Raw genomic sequence first — 14,835 nt, 5'->3', positions numbered from 1 at the left:
CTCAAACTATCATTTCCCACCTAATTACGCCTTTCAGGACCACCAAGCAGTGCTGAAGCAGCAGATTTGGGTGTTACTGAAGGACTCACAGATTAACAACCAAAGGCCTAAATCTCCTCCTGGTGATCAGCTCCCTCGCCTGCTCCTGTTCATCTGGGGTAGTTGCTTTAAAGGCCTTTTGGCAAAGGAATCTTATCAAATGTCTTCTGGAAATCCAGGAAAATTACATCAGCAAGCAAGCATGTGGATAAAGGGTGTGGATCTGAATCCTCCAAAGCATTTCACATGTGTGTGACATGACCCCACTTGATTAAATCCACCTTGTCTCTTCCCCCTGCTGTTGCTCACACTTAGCTCACTGCTCGTGCTCTTTGTAGCAGATCCTACCTGCTGGTTCAGTGTAAACATCAGGATGGACCCACAGAGGTTTGATGAACTTCTCTGACCTCCTCTGCACTCCTTCAACCACCACATCTCAGGCTGCATTCAAGCCCTGTGTGACTTAAGGAGTTTTAGACAAGAAATACCTGAGCTACTATTTGTAGTAATTTACCTTGAAATATATTTTTTTAGCCTCATATTTTGTTACTGCTCACTGAGCAGCTTTGTTTAGTAACTACTTCTTTGTGCTGATGCTTTGTGTTAGGGAAGAACTTTCCCTGTGTCTGTAGAGCTGCAGCATATTATCCAAGGAATGCACAGATGCAAAAGGAAAATCATGGAGTGTCCCTGTGATGTATCCTCTCTAAGCTGTGTGTGCTGCTATTGATTTTTCTACTTCCTTGGGTATGCATTAGGAAAGATTGGGTTTATTATTTTGATCTTTTATTCCTTGGGTATTTTTTATTTGCTTTATTTGATTTTATATTTAGCATTTGAGCATTTGTTTCCTCATTTTTAAGTAAACTGAACTTCCAAAGGAGTCTCTTTTATTCCAAACAGCTGCATTCACCACCTCATTTAATGACACAGACTTAATCACCCAAACACTTTCTGAAATGTTTTTGATAGGTCTTTGATTTTATTGGCAGTATCCAATCCAGTGTTTCCATATGCCTTTTATGCCACTTAACAGAGTTTAAATTCTTTTTGCTACTATATCTAACTACTTTAGGAATCCTCTTCATTTTTTGTAAGTTTTTTCCTTGGAGCAAGTAAGTCCTAATGGCTTTGAGTGTGTTACAGAACAAGTTTACAAACCCATTTTGAACCAGGCTATTCAGATGATTCTTCTCTTGAGTATTTCTGCACTGTGAAGCAGGAGGATGTCTCTGACAGCTGCCTGCCCATGGAAGGGGAGCAGTTATCCATTGGTGCTCCTGCTGTTGTCACAGCTTCACTGATCTCCCTCAGCATCCCCTCGCTGTTTCCCATCCTGCTGGGTGGTTTTTAATACTTCCCTAGTGCTGGAATTGTAAAACCTGAGCAGGGAGGCTGTTACAGGTAGGGATTTGGTGCAAGGATGAAATAATTTCCATGCACACTGGAGCCTCCTATCCTAAAACATGGCACCTGAGGAAAAATGAGATGGTAACCACTGCAGACTAACAAGGAATTATTGGAGTGCAAGGAGGGAAAACTTCATCGGCCTCAACACACATTTATATATCATTGTGTTTCCAGCTGGTGTTGTTATTGGTACTGGAGCTGGTGCCTTTGCTGGCCCAGTTTTGAGTCATCCTTGGTGCACCTGACAACTGTCTGTGAGCAGCATCTTCCATTCTGGGCCCAGAATCAAACTAAGGTCTCAACAAAAGAGCCACCTTGACCTGCTGTTGGACAGGTTTATTGAGAACAACTCCTAATTCCTGCTGCTGATGGGAAAGCAGACCCGATCCTGGTGTTATTTACATTTTTGAAGACATAATTATTACACAAACAATGGAGGGATTGGGGTGAGAGGGAGGAAGTAGCTGTATGAGAGCTCTGGGCTGATAACTTACACTTTTTAAAACATTCACAGTAGAGTTCAGAGCCAGGGGATGGCACTCAGCAGGACACTGAGCTGAAACAGTGACAGCCCAATCTGATGCACAGGGATCTCCTTTAGCTCTGACAGAGCTGCAACTTCAGCTTGGACTCCTCAGGGCTGAGCAGTAACCATAGCTGAGCTTTTTAGGGTTCATTCTGCTGCCAGGGCTCTGTGTCAGCAGAGCAGCCCAGAGCAGTGTTTCCAATGAATGGGACATGTGTGGATTCATGTCTCACCTCACCCTGATCCTTGCTCTGTGTGGTTGTGCCATCAGCATCAATTTAGAGGATGCTGTAATCAATTTACTAAGTTGCCTAAAGCTGCCTTTTGGTGGCCTCATATTTATTAATCAGGCCCTCAAACAGAAAGATGACTTGGCAGAAATTTTGCTATGCTTTTTGATTTGAAGCCTTAATTAGTAGACAGAATGTCCTCAGGATTACAAGTGTATCACTTCTTTTAGTCTCTGTGTAAAGCAGCCTGAGGTTAAACCACAGAGGTGGGTTTTTTTCTGATTTAGTGCAGAGCAGTATTTCAAGAGGGGAGTTAAATTGTAAAGACTGGAGTAAATTAAGTAGTGCTTCAGCACTGCATTCCTTGGATCAGATCAGAGGAGTGTATGCATCAGGTTCCAGCTGTTCACATCTGGGAGTGTCTTCACGGCCATGAAGGGCTCACTGTACAGTTTGGTCCATGAGCTCTGAATTATTCTGGACAGAAAGAGGAGGAAAAGAGAATTACCAGAAAACTTCATAAACGCACACAGAAATTTTTTCATCCTTTGGAGGCTTTTCCTGACCTTATTTGTGGAAAGTTAACCAAGTCAAGAGAGATGCTGGAATATTATGCTCTCCCAGCTGAATCCATAGATGTGATTTATGTAGAGTTCTGATCTCCCCTCTCTTCCCCAGCCCCTCTTTTGTTCAGTGTGCACACTGATCTCTCCACACCCCTTTATATTGTGCTGGCAGGAATGGACAGGCTTAATTCCTGTGGGACAGGGCAGTAAGATGAGGTTCCTTCACACAGGACAACTGATCAAGTGAAGGTATTCCCAAGGAGGGATGGTTTGCTGGCTCTCATTCCCCCAGGGCTGGCAAGGTTTAGAGCATAATTCGAGTTCCAGATGACTGTTTTCAAGGGTGAGGGATACAGAAAACAGGAAAACTTTCTCTGCTGTCCAGACATGCCCCAGGGACCTAGAGACAGGTTCTGCTGCTGAAGGAGGATTTTGTCTGCCTTTAGCCTGCTCTAGATACTCAGGCACTCTATCTCAGATAGCTTTGCCTGCTTTGGCTTGCTGCAAGCCTGTTCCCAGACATCCACATGCAGCTTCACAGCATTTGTGGTCTGTCTGTTCAAACTAGAAAGGTTTTAGGGACTTGACGGTATTGATTGAGAGTTATTTCCCCCTTAAATTGCAGCAAGCACCTTTTTCATGGACAGCAGTGGCGCTGGCATTGCTGAAGGAGAGCCTTCAATCCTTGAGCAGTGCAGCAGCAGTGAGTTATGCACAGGATTGAGCAGGGAATGGTACTCACCAGAGCGTGGGGAGATGGAACAGGGAGAAGTATTTACATGAGCTTAGCCAGGGTGCTGGGAAAGCCTTCTAGCTGGCTGTCGATGTCCTGAGGCCTGTCAAGGAAGAGGACAGGGATGGCATAACTGGGATCAAGAGAGAAATTCTCTTTTCTGCTACTACTTTACTGGATTATGATGCTAAGAAGGCAGCAGAGTGATGTGCTGCTGTGTGGTGCAGGCTGCCTCAGGACAGGCTTAATCAGCTTCACACCTTGCAGCCAGCCAGCAATAAGGAGCTGGGTGTGTCCCTGCAGTGAGCAGAGAATGAACCGATTCCCACCCACCTTTGGCTCTGCAGGATGGCTCCCAGGAAGTCCCTCAGTACCATCTGCTGGTGGTAGTGGCTGTCCATCAGGATGCTGTCGGACTGGCGCCTGCTCAGGAATTCCTGCACCCCTTCCCCCGGGCTGCTCTCGCTGATTCTGTTAGGTGAAGATGAGAAATCTCTTTGTTTCTGAGATGCTTCTTTGTCCCTCACTCAAAGTTTGGCTGAGGCTGAGCAGCACAGAAAGGGATCCTGCTGGGACTGAGCCTGGGGCCACTCTGCTTGATTTCATCAAGGAACTGGTTGCTGTATTTGCTCCTTTGTTAGAAGATGGATTTGGGCTGGGTTGCATCTGACCAGTCGGTCTTGTTTAGTGGCAGTCAGTGATCTAACTAGCCAAGGGTAATGGAGAGGCTGCTTTCTGTGTTCAAACCAGGCCAGGGGTAATGGCTCCCTACCAGTGAAGGATCACTGCAAATATTATCTGCAAATTATATTGTTGTTATTGCGGCAGAGCTCTCAGCTGATCTGATGCTTTCAGCCTTGGAGGAAAGGATTAATTAGGCTTCTTAATGATAACTGTGATTAGGGGTATCCAAGACTGTAGGGATGCAGGATGCCCTTGGGGATGTGGAACAGCAGGAGAGATTGCTTCTGTTGCAGTGGAAGGCAGCTATTTGGGGTGTGTGGAAGACTCTGCTGAGGGGGATGAGCAAAAGGCAGCCCTAGGACAGCAGGGTGCTGGGGCTTACCCGAGCCTCTTGCCAATGATGGTCTGGAGGAATTTTCGGGCAGAAATCTGCCCCAGGAATTTCCGGTAGTTGTCAGTGAAGATGGCATCGGCGTGGCGCTGCATCCTGGGGGGAAAGGAAGCACAGGGTGCTCTCTGAGCTGCCAGTGAGCCCTCCAGGTGAGAAATAACCACACCTCCAGGAGGCACACTGCTGATATCAGGGCAGGTAACCACAGCAAACACCTTGTAGTGTTGGAGGGTAAAAGGACATGAGGGAGCTCAATCCTGACATGGAGGCAGCAGGCAAAATAAAATACCTAGGGCAGATCTGGCTGGGATTTTCCTGTGCTCTGCAGCAGCACCATCACCTCCTGGGAGGGCTGTGTCTGGGACAGGGTGACAGGAGCTCCAGCAGATTTCCATCCTGTGCTTAGACACAGGCTCCAGAAAATCCACAGGTGAGGAAAGCACAAACCACTCGGCTGGTCCCACTGTTGTAAGGACGGGTTCTCTGTGCTTCAGATAGGAATAATCATCCTCTATCCCCAGGCAGAGGTGGAAAGGAGAGGCTCTAGCACCCCTGCAGATAGATTCCCAGAGCTCAGTGGAAAATTCTCTTTGCTGCAGGAGCCCTGGGCCTGTGAGCCTGCCCCTGTCAGTGTGTCCTTGCTGGTGGGGGACAGCAGGACATGGCTCTGGACATGGGAGATGGTTTGGGACTAACTGAGCTGCTGGTCTGCTCCTGGACTGGGGGGAGACTGTAACCAGCACACTCTGCAGCAGCAGGGATGGCAGGTGAGCAACAAACCTTTTCTCAGTGGGGTCTGTTAACAAAGCCTCCTCCTCCTGCTCCTCTGCCAAGGGGCTATGGCTCTGCAGTGAGCTGCTGTGCTGCAGCTGGAAGCTCATGGCCTCGCCAGCAACTGGCCCTGGACTGTACCTGCAAGAGAAACCCCAGGCACACTGTGAGATGTGCTCAGATCCCAGCTGGGGCTCAGTCTTCTTAACCATTATTCCCTACTCTCCTGCTTTTTTCTTCTCCATTTGTCATCCCATCTTAGCAGTAACACCAGTACTGTTTGTCACCCTCCCCAGTCAGAAATTGCCCTGAAGCTCTTCCAGCAGTGAAAGGATGGTTTATAGAGCTGCCTCAAACACACACCCCTTGCTGAGCTCCCAGCATCCCTGAGCAGATTCCCAGTGTTTCTGGTATCATTGTGCCATGGCTTTGGCACAAGGTTAAAGCATTTTCTATGGGACATTGCAAATCCACATGAGAGGAGTCAATGCTCAATTTTGGGCTTCTGTTGATTGGTAGAGTTACAAGGCAGTTGCAACTTCTAAAACCCAACAGGAAATACTTGAGATATTAATAGATACCTGTAGATCTCATGTACTAGAATATCTGCAGTTCTGACTTTAGTGTAGTTACCCTGCAGCCACAAATTTTTATCAGTGTTTGAGCTGGAGGTGCTGCCTGCTCTGGAGATTGCCAGATTTCCCTTTATAGAATCCAGCATTCAATTCTAAACCCAACTGTTTGGGCTGAAATTTTCCATCAGGTGCCTGCCTTCTTTGGAAATCACCCCTAGGCCAGCAGTGTACCCAAAAAAAATAAGACAGGGCAAAGAAATAGGCCTAGAAACACATTTAGAGTCCATCTGGCTTTCAGAAGCACTGGCAGCTTTAGTTTGGCACCTGCTTATTTTGCACAAGGTCAGAGATGAGACAGAGTGTGCATAAAGCATGTGGCACTTACCTGAGAGCTGGGTAGAGAGGAGAGGAGATGGAGCAGGTGACTAAATTCAGGAACAGGAGCAGGGTGGTCTTATCCAGCATCTTCCACCCCTGAGAGTCACCTGAAACGCAGAGCAGCCTGAGTCAGGGCAGTGAGGCGCTCTGGGCCAGGAGGGGAGGCCAAGTGCCACCTTTGTGTTCTCAGTCCCTCATTTCTCAGCACAGAGGGACAGGGAATGTGCCTCTGTGGTTGTGGTGCTTCCCAGGGCAGAGGTGTCTGGGTGTGTATCCCCCATGGGCGCAGCTCCTGGGGGCTGTGTGATCCCCTGGGAGCTGCTGCCTGCCTTGGCTCAGGAGGCAGGGCTGAGCAGGGTTTGATGCTGTGGGACCCCTCACAGAGCTGTCCTGCTGCTGTGGGTGGAGGAGAGCTCTCTCTTGGACTGGTGTGAGACCCAGGAGCCCTGCACGGGCTATAAAAGCCCCTGGATGAGGGCGGCAGTTGGCAGGGATGCGAAAGGAACCCTGCTGCCAGCACAGAACCATCTCTCTCTCCCAGGGATGTGAAAGGAACCTCACTGCCAGCACAGAACCATCTCTCTCTCCCAGGGACGTGAAAGGAACCCTGCTGCCAGCACAGAACCATCTCTCTCTCCCAGGGATGTGAAAGGAACCTCACTGCCAGCACAGAACCATCTCTCTCTCCTGTCCCTCTCTCCCAGGGATGTGTCTGCTCACATGGCTGGAGCTGCAGGGCACAGGTCCGTGCCTGGCTGCCTTGCTGGCTGCCCAGGGACCGTGGAGAAATGGGAAAATGGAAATAAAATCGCTGAGCAGAGGGGTAATACCGGCACAGAGGTAACCCCGGCAAAGTCATTTATCAAAGGCAAGTGCTGAGCTTGGGTTGGCAAACAAAACACAGACTGTTCCTTCAGTGGGGAGGGGGTGGAGATGGGACTGGACAGAAACGTGTCCCTTCGGAAGGGCTGGGTTGCTGCTGTGCAGGAGCAGCCCCCGCAGCTGCCCCCAGCACAGCTCAGCCCTGCAGAGCTTCGTGAAGAGCTGGGAATGACTCAGGCCAGAGCCGGCCCAGGTCACCCACCCTGGGAGCGCTTTTGTCCTTGGGAGCCAGCAGCAGCAGGAAGGTATTTCAGTGAATGCTGCTCTTCCTGAGTTTCAATTCAAAGCGCCTGATCTTTTCCTCAAAGAAGATTCTTTAAGAATGTGGATAGGAACCTTTAAAATACCAAGTTTCCCTGTTCCTTATCTTATTTTACACAAGAAAAGAGCAGAAAGGTGTTTGATCTCCCTAAGAGGAGGGAAAAAATTCCTCTTCCAAACGGATAACAATACTTGTAAAAGGAGCAGCTTCCAGATGGAAAGGGTTTGCCTGGACTTCTCAAGAGAACTTTCAAGCAGTGGGTTTTACTGGTGCAGGGGAGGCTCTCTGATGGAAAACATCATCAGTGAGCTCTCTTTTCTGCTGGGACAGAACAGGTCAACACAGAGAGGAGAGGCTGATAAAGGACCTGTGGTCTTGCAAGTGTGTCTGACATTGACACCAGGGAAGTTAAGAGAATTAATGGCAGTGTCAGAAGTGCACAGACAGATACAGGAAAAGGTGTCACTCTAAGAAATGGGGTTTCTTATCACAAAGTCATTCTCACCCAGTCTCTGTTCCCAGTTACTTGTGCTCCCAGATGGGACCAGCAGCTTCCCCAGCATTTCCCCTGGGAATGGCACAGTAACTCCTTGCTCCTGCAAAGTTCCTTGTGCTCATGAGTGGCATCTCCTACCCCCTGCTCTATTCCAGAATCACTTCGGCCCCTCAAAGAGCCCAGGAATGCTTAAAGGAAGGGAAAAGAGGACTTTGATAGACATACAGCACTTCTGCTTTTAGAACAAATCCCCTGCTTCCCTTTCTTTTTTTACTTTTTTATTTGAACTTGGAAAAATATGCTTCTTCTGTGCCTCTTCCCTAAATATCTTCAAGCAAATCCCAAGACAGATCTTTCGAGATAGAGGAAATTACCTAAGGCATCTATCAGTGGGTACCAGCAGATTGCGGCACTAGCATCTATAGAAAGTGACAACCAGGAGATTTAATCAGTATTAGGGAAGCTTCTATGTGAGCTGAGAAGTGCCAATGTAAATGAAAACCTACCCCAACACTGTCTGCTTCCCTTTCCTCTTCTTAGGATACAGCCCTGATTACCAATTTCTTTCTGTCTCTGGCTTCTCTTCTTTAAATGTTGGGTTTTTCTCTAGAACTGCTTTTTGAACATTTGAGATTTTTTTTATTTTATTTCTCTACAATTAGTTTCTTTGCAATTATTTGTTTGTTTGTTTCTGGCTTTGTCCTTCTTCCCCTATTCTGCTTTGTCTTCTCTCCCTTAGCTACAGCCTGCTTCCAGATTTTTGGGTATGTCTGACTCCCCTTTTCCCTCAGGAATAAAACAGAAATGAAAGTCCTACATCCCTTCCCAGATGTGTCTGCTATTTCAGAGGAGAAGCTGGGAAATTGAAGTGTCACCCTGTGTGCAGGCAGCCTGACAGCTCTGCAAAACATTGTCACCTTCAGAATTCTCCTGAGGTGAGGGACACCTTCACTTTCCATTCTGGCAGCATGTGAAAAAATGATTAATAAATAAACCCCCCTTAAAATGAAGAGCTTTTAGCACCATTCCAGCAGATGAAGCGTAATAGCTTTGTTCCATCCTGTGCAGTGGGAACAGCAGCATTGTGACAGTGATGTTGGAGAGCTGAGTAACTACCCCTTGCCATTTCTGAAACCTCAGCCTGAGCAGTCTTCAAAATACCTCTGTGTAGATGAAATGAAGCTTTTGCCCTGCCTGCTGTTTTAGAAAGCTGAAACTTTTATACCCTGAAATATGACATTAGAAAAGCAGAAATCCTTTTAAGTGCCTCCCTGTGCCTCTTCGTGGCTGGCTTTGCATTACCTGTAGCACACAGTTGTGTTTCTCCTCACACTTTGGTTTGTCTCAAACACAGTTTCATTGCTGGATGAGTAAAACACCGTTTATTTACCAGGGTGAGAGAAACTCACATCAACATAGCAAAAGAGAAAAACTGTGCTGCAGCCAGTAATCATCTAATCATGTTTTATAAAGCTCACCCATAGTATCATTCCATTGGTTTGCATTTGTGATGTAGTTCAGTTGTTTTATTCTATAACTTGGTACAAATCTTGCTATGGTACAAAGGTGCCTGGCAGAGCTCATTCCTGATGCCAGCTTTGATTGCATTTCAGTGGCATTTAATTGTCCCCAGCTTCCAAATAGACATTATCTTGTTAAGTGCACAGAGAGAAGCTCCCACTTACCGTTCCTGGAGAAAACAAACTCTTCCTAGACCAGCTCCTGCCCAGGTACTCCTTCCCCTGTTGCAAATCCAACTTCTCCTCTGGAGCTGCTCTGTGCCCCCGGCGGGTGCGGGACCCGCTCCGTGCTGGGCAGGGGGGACGGGGGAGGACAGTCCCGGACCTGTCCCGGACCTCCCCGGTGTCCTCTGCCTGCCAGGGAGGGGCATCTCCGCCTTTTATACCTGAGCTCCCTCAGGAGTCCTGTGGGCTTCCACGCGTCACAGAATCAATTATGCTCCTGGATTTCAGAGGCTGTTTGCATCCTTTGTGTGTGTGTGTGCGGGGAGGGGGCCATGCCCGCAGCCCAGGGTCATTTGAACGCTTTCTCTTTATCCCTCAAAGAGTGAAGAGCAAATAGCAGCAGCGATCCGGCAGAGTGAACGACAAATTCACTTTGCAAGGTAAACTTCGCTTTTCCTCGGCAATTGCATTTTTTTTCCTTCTGCTCCACAATGAGAGTGAGTTAACCATTAGTACTTTCTCACATTGCCTGAACAGGAGGGTTGATCTTTTTGCTATTTTATTTTTCTTTGATTATCAGCTTTTTCCTCCTTCTCCTTTGTTATTCACACCTGCGTTAGGGGGCCAGTTCGTGCTTCAGTCCCTCCCAAACATCACAGCTTCACACCAAGCCCACAGAGCAGCCAGAGAGCCCTTCTCCATTCAAGTGCTCTGGAAAAAGGCTGGGGTGTTCCCCGGGGTGCTGGCAGCTGTGTTCATTCCTGGAACAAGGTTTATTAAAGCCCCATTAAAACAAACACAGAGCCTTTGTGCCGAGAAGACCAGGACAGTTTGGAGGAGTTCAGAATGAGGTGTCAGCATGAGCTCCACCTGCCAGGATTTCTGTATTGACTTTACAATGCCCAGAATTGATGGGGATGCAGACCATCCTGTCTGAGGGCTTGCACGACTCGATGATGGGAAGAAGTTTCAGCAGGTGAGATGACTCATTGTCTGCCTGCTGCCAAATACCTTCCCCTGGCACCACAGTGACATCCCAGCTGCTGGTGGCAGTAGGGGCTGTAGGGAGGAGGGTGCAGCTGGGTGCACGTGGGTGCCTGTGTGTGCAGGGGACAGGAGCATCCAGTTCCATCCATTGCCTCATTGCTTCTTGCAAATCAGGCAATGGATGTATATCACCTGTGTCACCCACTGGAGACACTGCAGGTGGGGATCTGCTCTCTCTGGGGAGCAGAGAGCAGATTCTCCAAAATCCTTGTCCCTGTGCACACAGCTGCATGTGGTCCCTGAAAACTGGGAAGGGATTTTTGTGAGCTTTTTTGAATCTGTTCGTGTTCTCTCATCTGTGAGGCTGGTTGCACTAATTTTTCAGCATGAGTTATTTATCTTCCACTGTCTTGGAGCTGCACTGGCTGAACAGAAGAACCAGATCATGCTGTTAAACCAGTCGAGAGGCAGTGCTATTTCAAGGTATTATCTTATAGCCTGGTCTTGAGCTGATTCTCCATCCAGCTGGCCCCTTGCCTTACACAGAGCTGCATATGAGACCAGGCAATATTTCTCTGATCAAGGAGAATCAGTCTATAAGTGACTTGTTTATAGCTGCCTGATGCCCAGTTTGGGTTAGGAGGGCTGTGATACCCATTCATACCTCAAGTGAGCTGCTTTCACAGAAGGCTCTATAAAGCTCCATCATCCCAGGGCTTTCCTTGTGCTGCCTGGGTTGGGTTCCTGCCATGCACAGCTGGACCCAGCAAGACCCACAACAATGGCTTTGGGTTAACTGCAGGAGGCACCAGAAATTCCTAAAAACCCTCAAGGCCCTGTTGGGTGCATCCAGCTTAGGAGTTCTGCAGTAGCATAAATAGAGCAGCGTTTCTGTCCCTGGGATTTCCTGTCCCAGCTTCAATCAAAACCTTCCTGTCTTCCCAGGGCCCAGAAAGGTCATTTGGGGAGCTTCTGCAGGCTCTGCAGGCTCTCCCTCTGGCTCATGCAGCTTCTTCTGCAGCAGAAATCGCTGTGATCCCCACTGCTGCCTGGATGAAGATGCTACAGCCTGTACAGGATCCAGAGTTGTTTGGAGCCAGTTTTTCATCCATCCCTGCTGGTGTTGCAGTGTGTGTTTGAGCTGGCAGCAGCAGGCTCTGTTCTCAGGGTTATTTTTTCAGTAGGGCTGTCACACATGTAGAGCTGGTGCCCCCCGCCCGTGCCAGGGGGGCTCTGGCTGCAGTTCTGTGCTCCTGCAGTTCCAGAGCTGCCCCCAGGACTGTCAGTGGCATTCAAAGTCTGAACACACCGCCTGTGTGACAACATTCCCCACAGGAATTTCACTTTAGGGCTAGTATCAATAACAATTTGGCACAACAGGTGACAAATGTCATTTGCAAAATGAACATCTTTTTCTCTTTAGGGTATCTCTTAGTTTGTCCCTAGAACCTTCCCAGTTTCTCCCCACCTCTCCTCCCCACCACAGTAAGTGCTGTGTCAGCATCCACTGGCTCCCAAACCAGAGGTTTGTAACACTCAGATCTTCATGTCAGCAATGAGCAGTGGGTAACTCTCAGTTTGCCCTCTAAACCCAAGCCTACACCAGTGCAAGCTTGATGGAACCTCTGGCCAGGTCTGAGCTGCCACGGGCACCTTCAGCATCTGGAACTGCTGGATTTGGAGTCACATCCAGGCAGACCCACCCTCCCCACAGCCCTTGGGTGAGACACATGCCAGCTACTCTTATTTCAGTGTCAATCCTTTGCTGACAAAGGACACAGAGTTAGGATCCTGAAGCAATTTCCCAGGTATTGATTTCCTCTCAGCTTTACCTCCCCTGGTCTCCATGCCATGCTTTAAAAAATCACCCCTGTCTATTCCAGGTGCAGGATGCAACAGCTTCAGAAAGCTGAGCAGCGTGTGAACTGGGCTTCAGCTTTGTGGGGCTGAAAGTTGTGACAGCCAGAAGTAACTCATCAGATGGCAAAAACCATCCTGTGTTCTCGGCTGTCAAAAGCTGCAGTTCTCCAAGATGTCACACAGGGTGGCTTCTCCACTCTCTACCACTTCCAAGAGAGCCCTGGGACAGAGCTGTTCCCTCTGGTTTGCTTTTACTGAGAGGTGGGGTGGAGACTAACTTGTGGCAAATGCCCTAATGGTGAATTAAACAGAACTGCCTAAGAACTGACTAAAAGTTATGGGGTTTTGCCTGGGTTTGCCACCACTGAGGTAGGATGGAACCCATTTTGGTTTAAGTGTCTTATCCCAAGTGGCAGAACTCGGGCACGTTATAATAAATTCGTAATAATTTAATTGTGTTCATTACTGCTGTGTTCACAGTAACTTTAATTTCTAAGTTCTTTGTAGAAATCCAGCCATGTCTGTGGAAGGCAAGCAAGCTAAAATGAGATGAGAAAGACAAGATTTAGCCTGTGCTACCAGATCCTTCTAAGAAAGAAGCAAAAAACCCAAAACTCCAACCCAGCAGGTGTGGTGAGACTTGCCATTAGAAAATCATATAAAACTTGGTTTCTTCTTCTTGGAAGGATAAAGTGTTGAGACTTGGATCTTCAGATCCTCCAGACTCAACCCTTTGAACATCAATAGATTTCCTGAGGAGAATTTTCCCTGGAGGAATTCAAATTGGTAGGAAGCCAAATACAAACATTTATCAAAATAACCTCAAGGAAGGAGACACTGTGGATGAGAGCACTGTTTGCACTCCGAGAATGAGTCTGAAGCAGGGGATCAGATTAAAAACAGACCAAATAAATCAGAAATTCAAAATGTGCAAGCAGTGCTGTTGGAAAGGACTGTCTCATGGTGTTAAAAGCTTGCTTGAAAAGCCTACTTAATCTTCAAACATTAACTATCCCTGAGCCTGTGCAATAGAGCAAATGGCAGCAGCCTGTGAGATGTGCATCTGTCAGGAGGCCCAATGGGCTCTGCAGGTGGGATCCATTTATAGAGCCTGTACCTGTCTGGCTCTGTTTATTCCCTAGCAGAGCTCTGGAGCATTTCAGCATTGCCCAAGTGAGCTGCCAAGAGTTTCAGCCAGGCATCAGCATGTTACATTCAGCTGTAAGCTTGAGAGTTACTGATTCCTGAATTTCTGGCTCTCTAAATACCCTCTCCTTCCTCCTCCAACCCTGGCAGACAGAGCTGAGATGCCAGCAGTGAATGTCAGTAATTAAGGAACTCATCTTTGGTCTTACCACTCTCATTTCAGTTTGGAAAGGAGCCTTGGCTAGAAGGTTACACAGCAGGTTACAGCCAGAATCAGTGAACAGGGAGAGGCAGCTTCAATCCTTTGAAAAGCCTCTGATAAAAACCAGAATAAGAATGAGATGTTACTGGCATTGAGAAAGCAAAATGTGGTTTATGGAGAGGGAATGAAGAAGGCTGTTTCCAGTAAGGGATGAGAAATGACAGCAGTTGTGAGTAAGTTTCTTACTGGCTGAACACGAATGTGCAACCTGAGGATGACAAGAGCTTGGAGCACAAGGATCACACATACAGTGAGTGGTAATAAAGAGGCCTCACTGCAAAGACAGGTGGAGAAAACCACAAAGAAGAAATGTAGAAAGGACTTTAAAAACCCAAGGATTAGGATTATTTGGATTTGGAGAAAGACTTCTTGCCTGGTCATTGTCCTTACTTAGAACAGAGAGCTGACAAAATTGCCATGTCCACTTTTGAATCAATTTTAGCTTTGAAACAAACTTGCATCCAGTAGTCTTTGGGAAAATCTTCCCTTTTTTTTTTAGTAAATAGCTTTCATTTTTTTCATTTCCCAGTCAGGTGCAAGGAGTGGGTCAGTGAGATGCTGGTGGAAGATGGGGAGCCACAGTGGGCTGATGGCACCACCTGCTTGTGGCTCCTGGACTGGGGCACCCCTGCCCTGGCCTGGAGGGTCTGGCAGCCTTGGGGTGAAATACAGGGGAAGACAAGGGGCAGGAGCTGCCCAAAAACTGCACATTTCACCTGCCTAATTCTACTTGGAGTGAGTAGTTCCCTTTCTGCTGGGGAGAGAAGAAAAAGAATAAAATATACAGTAATGAGTGTCCTTTCCCCTTTGCCTGTAAACTCCATCTGTGAGGACTGCAGCCTTGAGAAGGTGTGTGGACAGCAGCACCAGCACATTCAGTGTACTGGTAATACTGGGAAGAATTTAGTCTGTCTGTCAATCCATTCTGATAAGATCCCTCCTGACATTTTCA

The 14,835-nt window shown here is 47.7% G+C and overlaps 1 protein-coding gene across 1 annotated transcript; it reads right to left on the bottom strand.

Moving 5' to 3' along the window:
* Positions 1 to 3,546: 3,546 nt before the first annotated feature.
* Positions 3,547 to 6,396, bottom strand: GHRH (growth hormone releasing hormone). The gene is made up of 5 exons (XM_063402267.1): positions 6,311 to 6,396; positions 5,360 to 5,491; positions 4,571 to 4,675; positions 3,838 to 3,975; positions 3,547 to 3,607 (listed from the first exon to the last, which is right to left on the bottom strand). The coding sequence occupies exons 1-5, from the start codon at positions 6,388 to 6,390 to the stop codon at positions 3,547 to 3,549; spliced, it is 516 nt and encodes a 171-aa protein (XP_063258337.1). The 5' UTR covers positions 6,391 to 6,396.
* Between the last annotated feature and the right edge of the window lie 8,439 nt (positions 6,397 to 14,835).

The sequence above is a fragment of the Prinia subflava genome, chromosome 8 (assembly GCF_021018805.1).
Source record: "Prinia subflava isolate CZ2003 ecotype Zambia chromosome 8, Cam_Psub_1.2, whole genome shotgun sequence".
NCBI classification, from domain to species: domain Eukaryota; kingdom Metazoa; phylum Chordata; class Aves; order Passeriformes; family Cisticolidae; genus Prinia; species Prinia subflava.
Note: the sequence above shows the minus strand (reverse complement) of the source record. Positions and strands in the feature narration are given on the sequence as shown.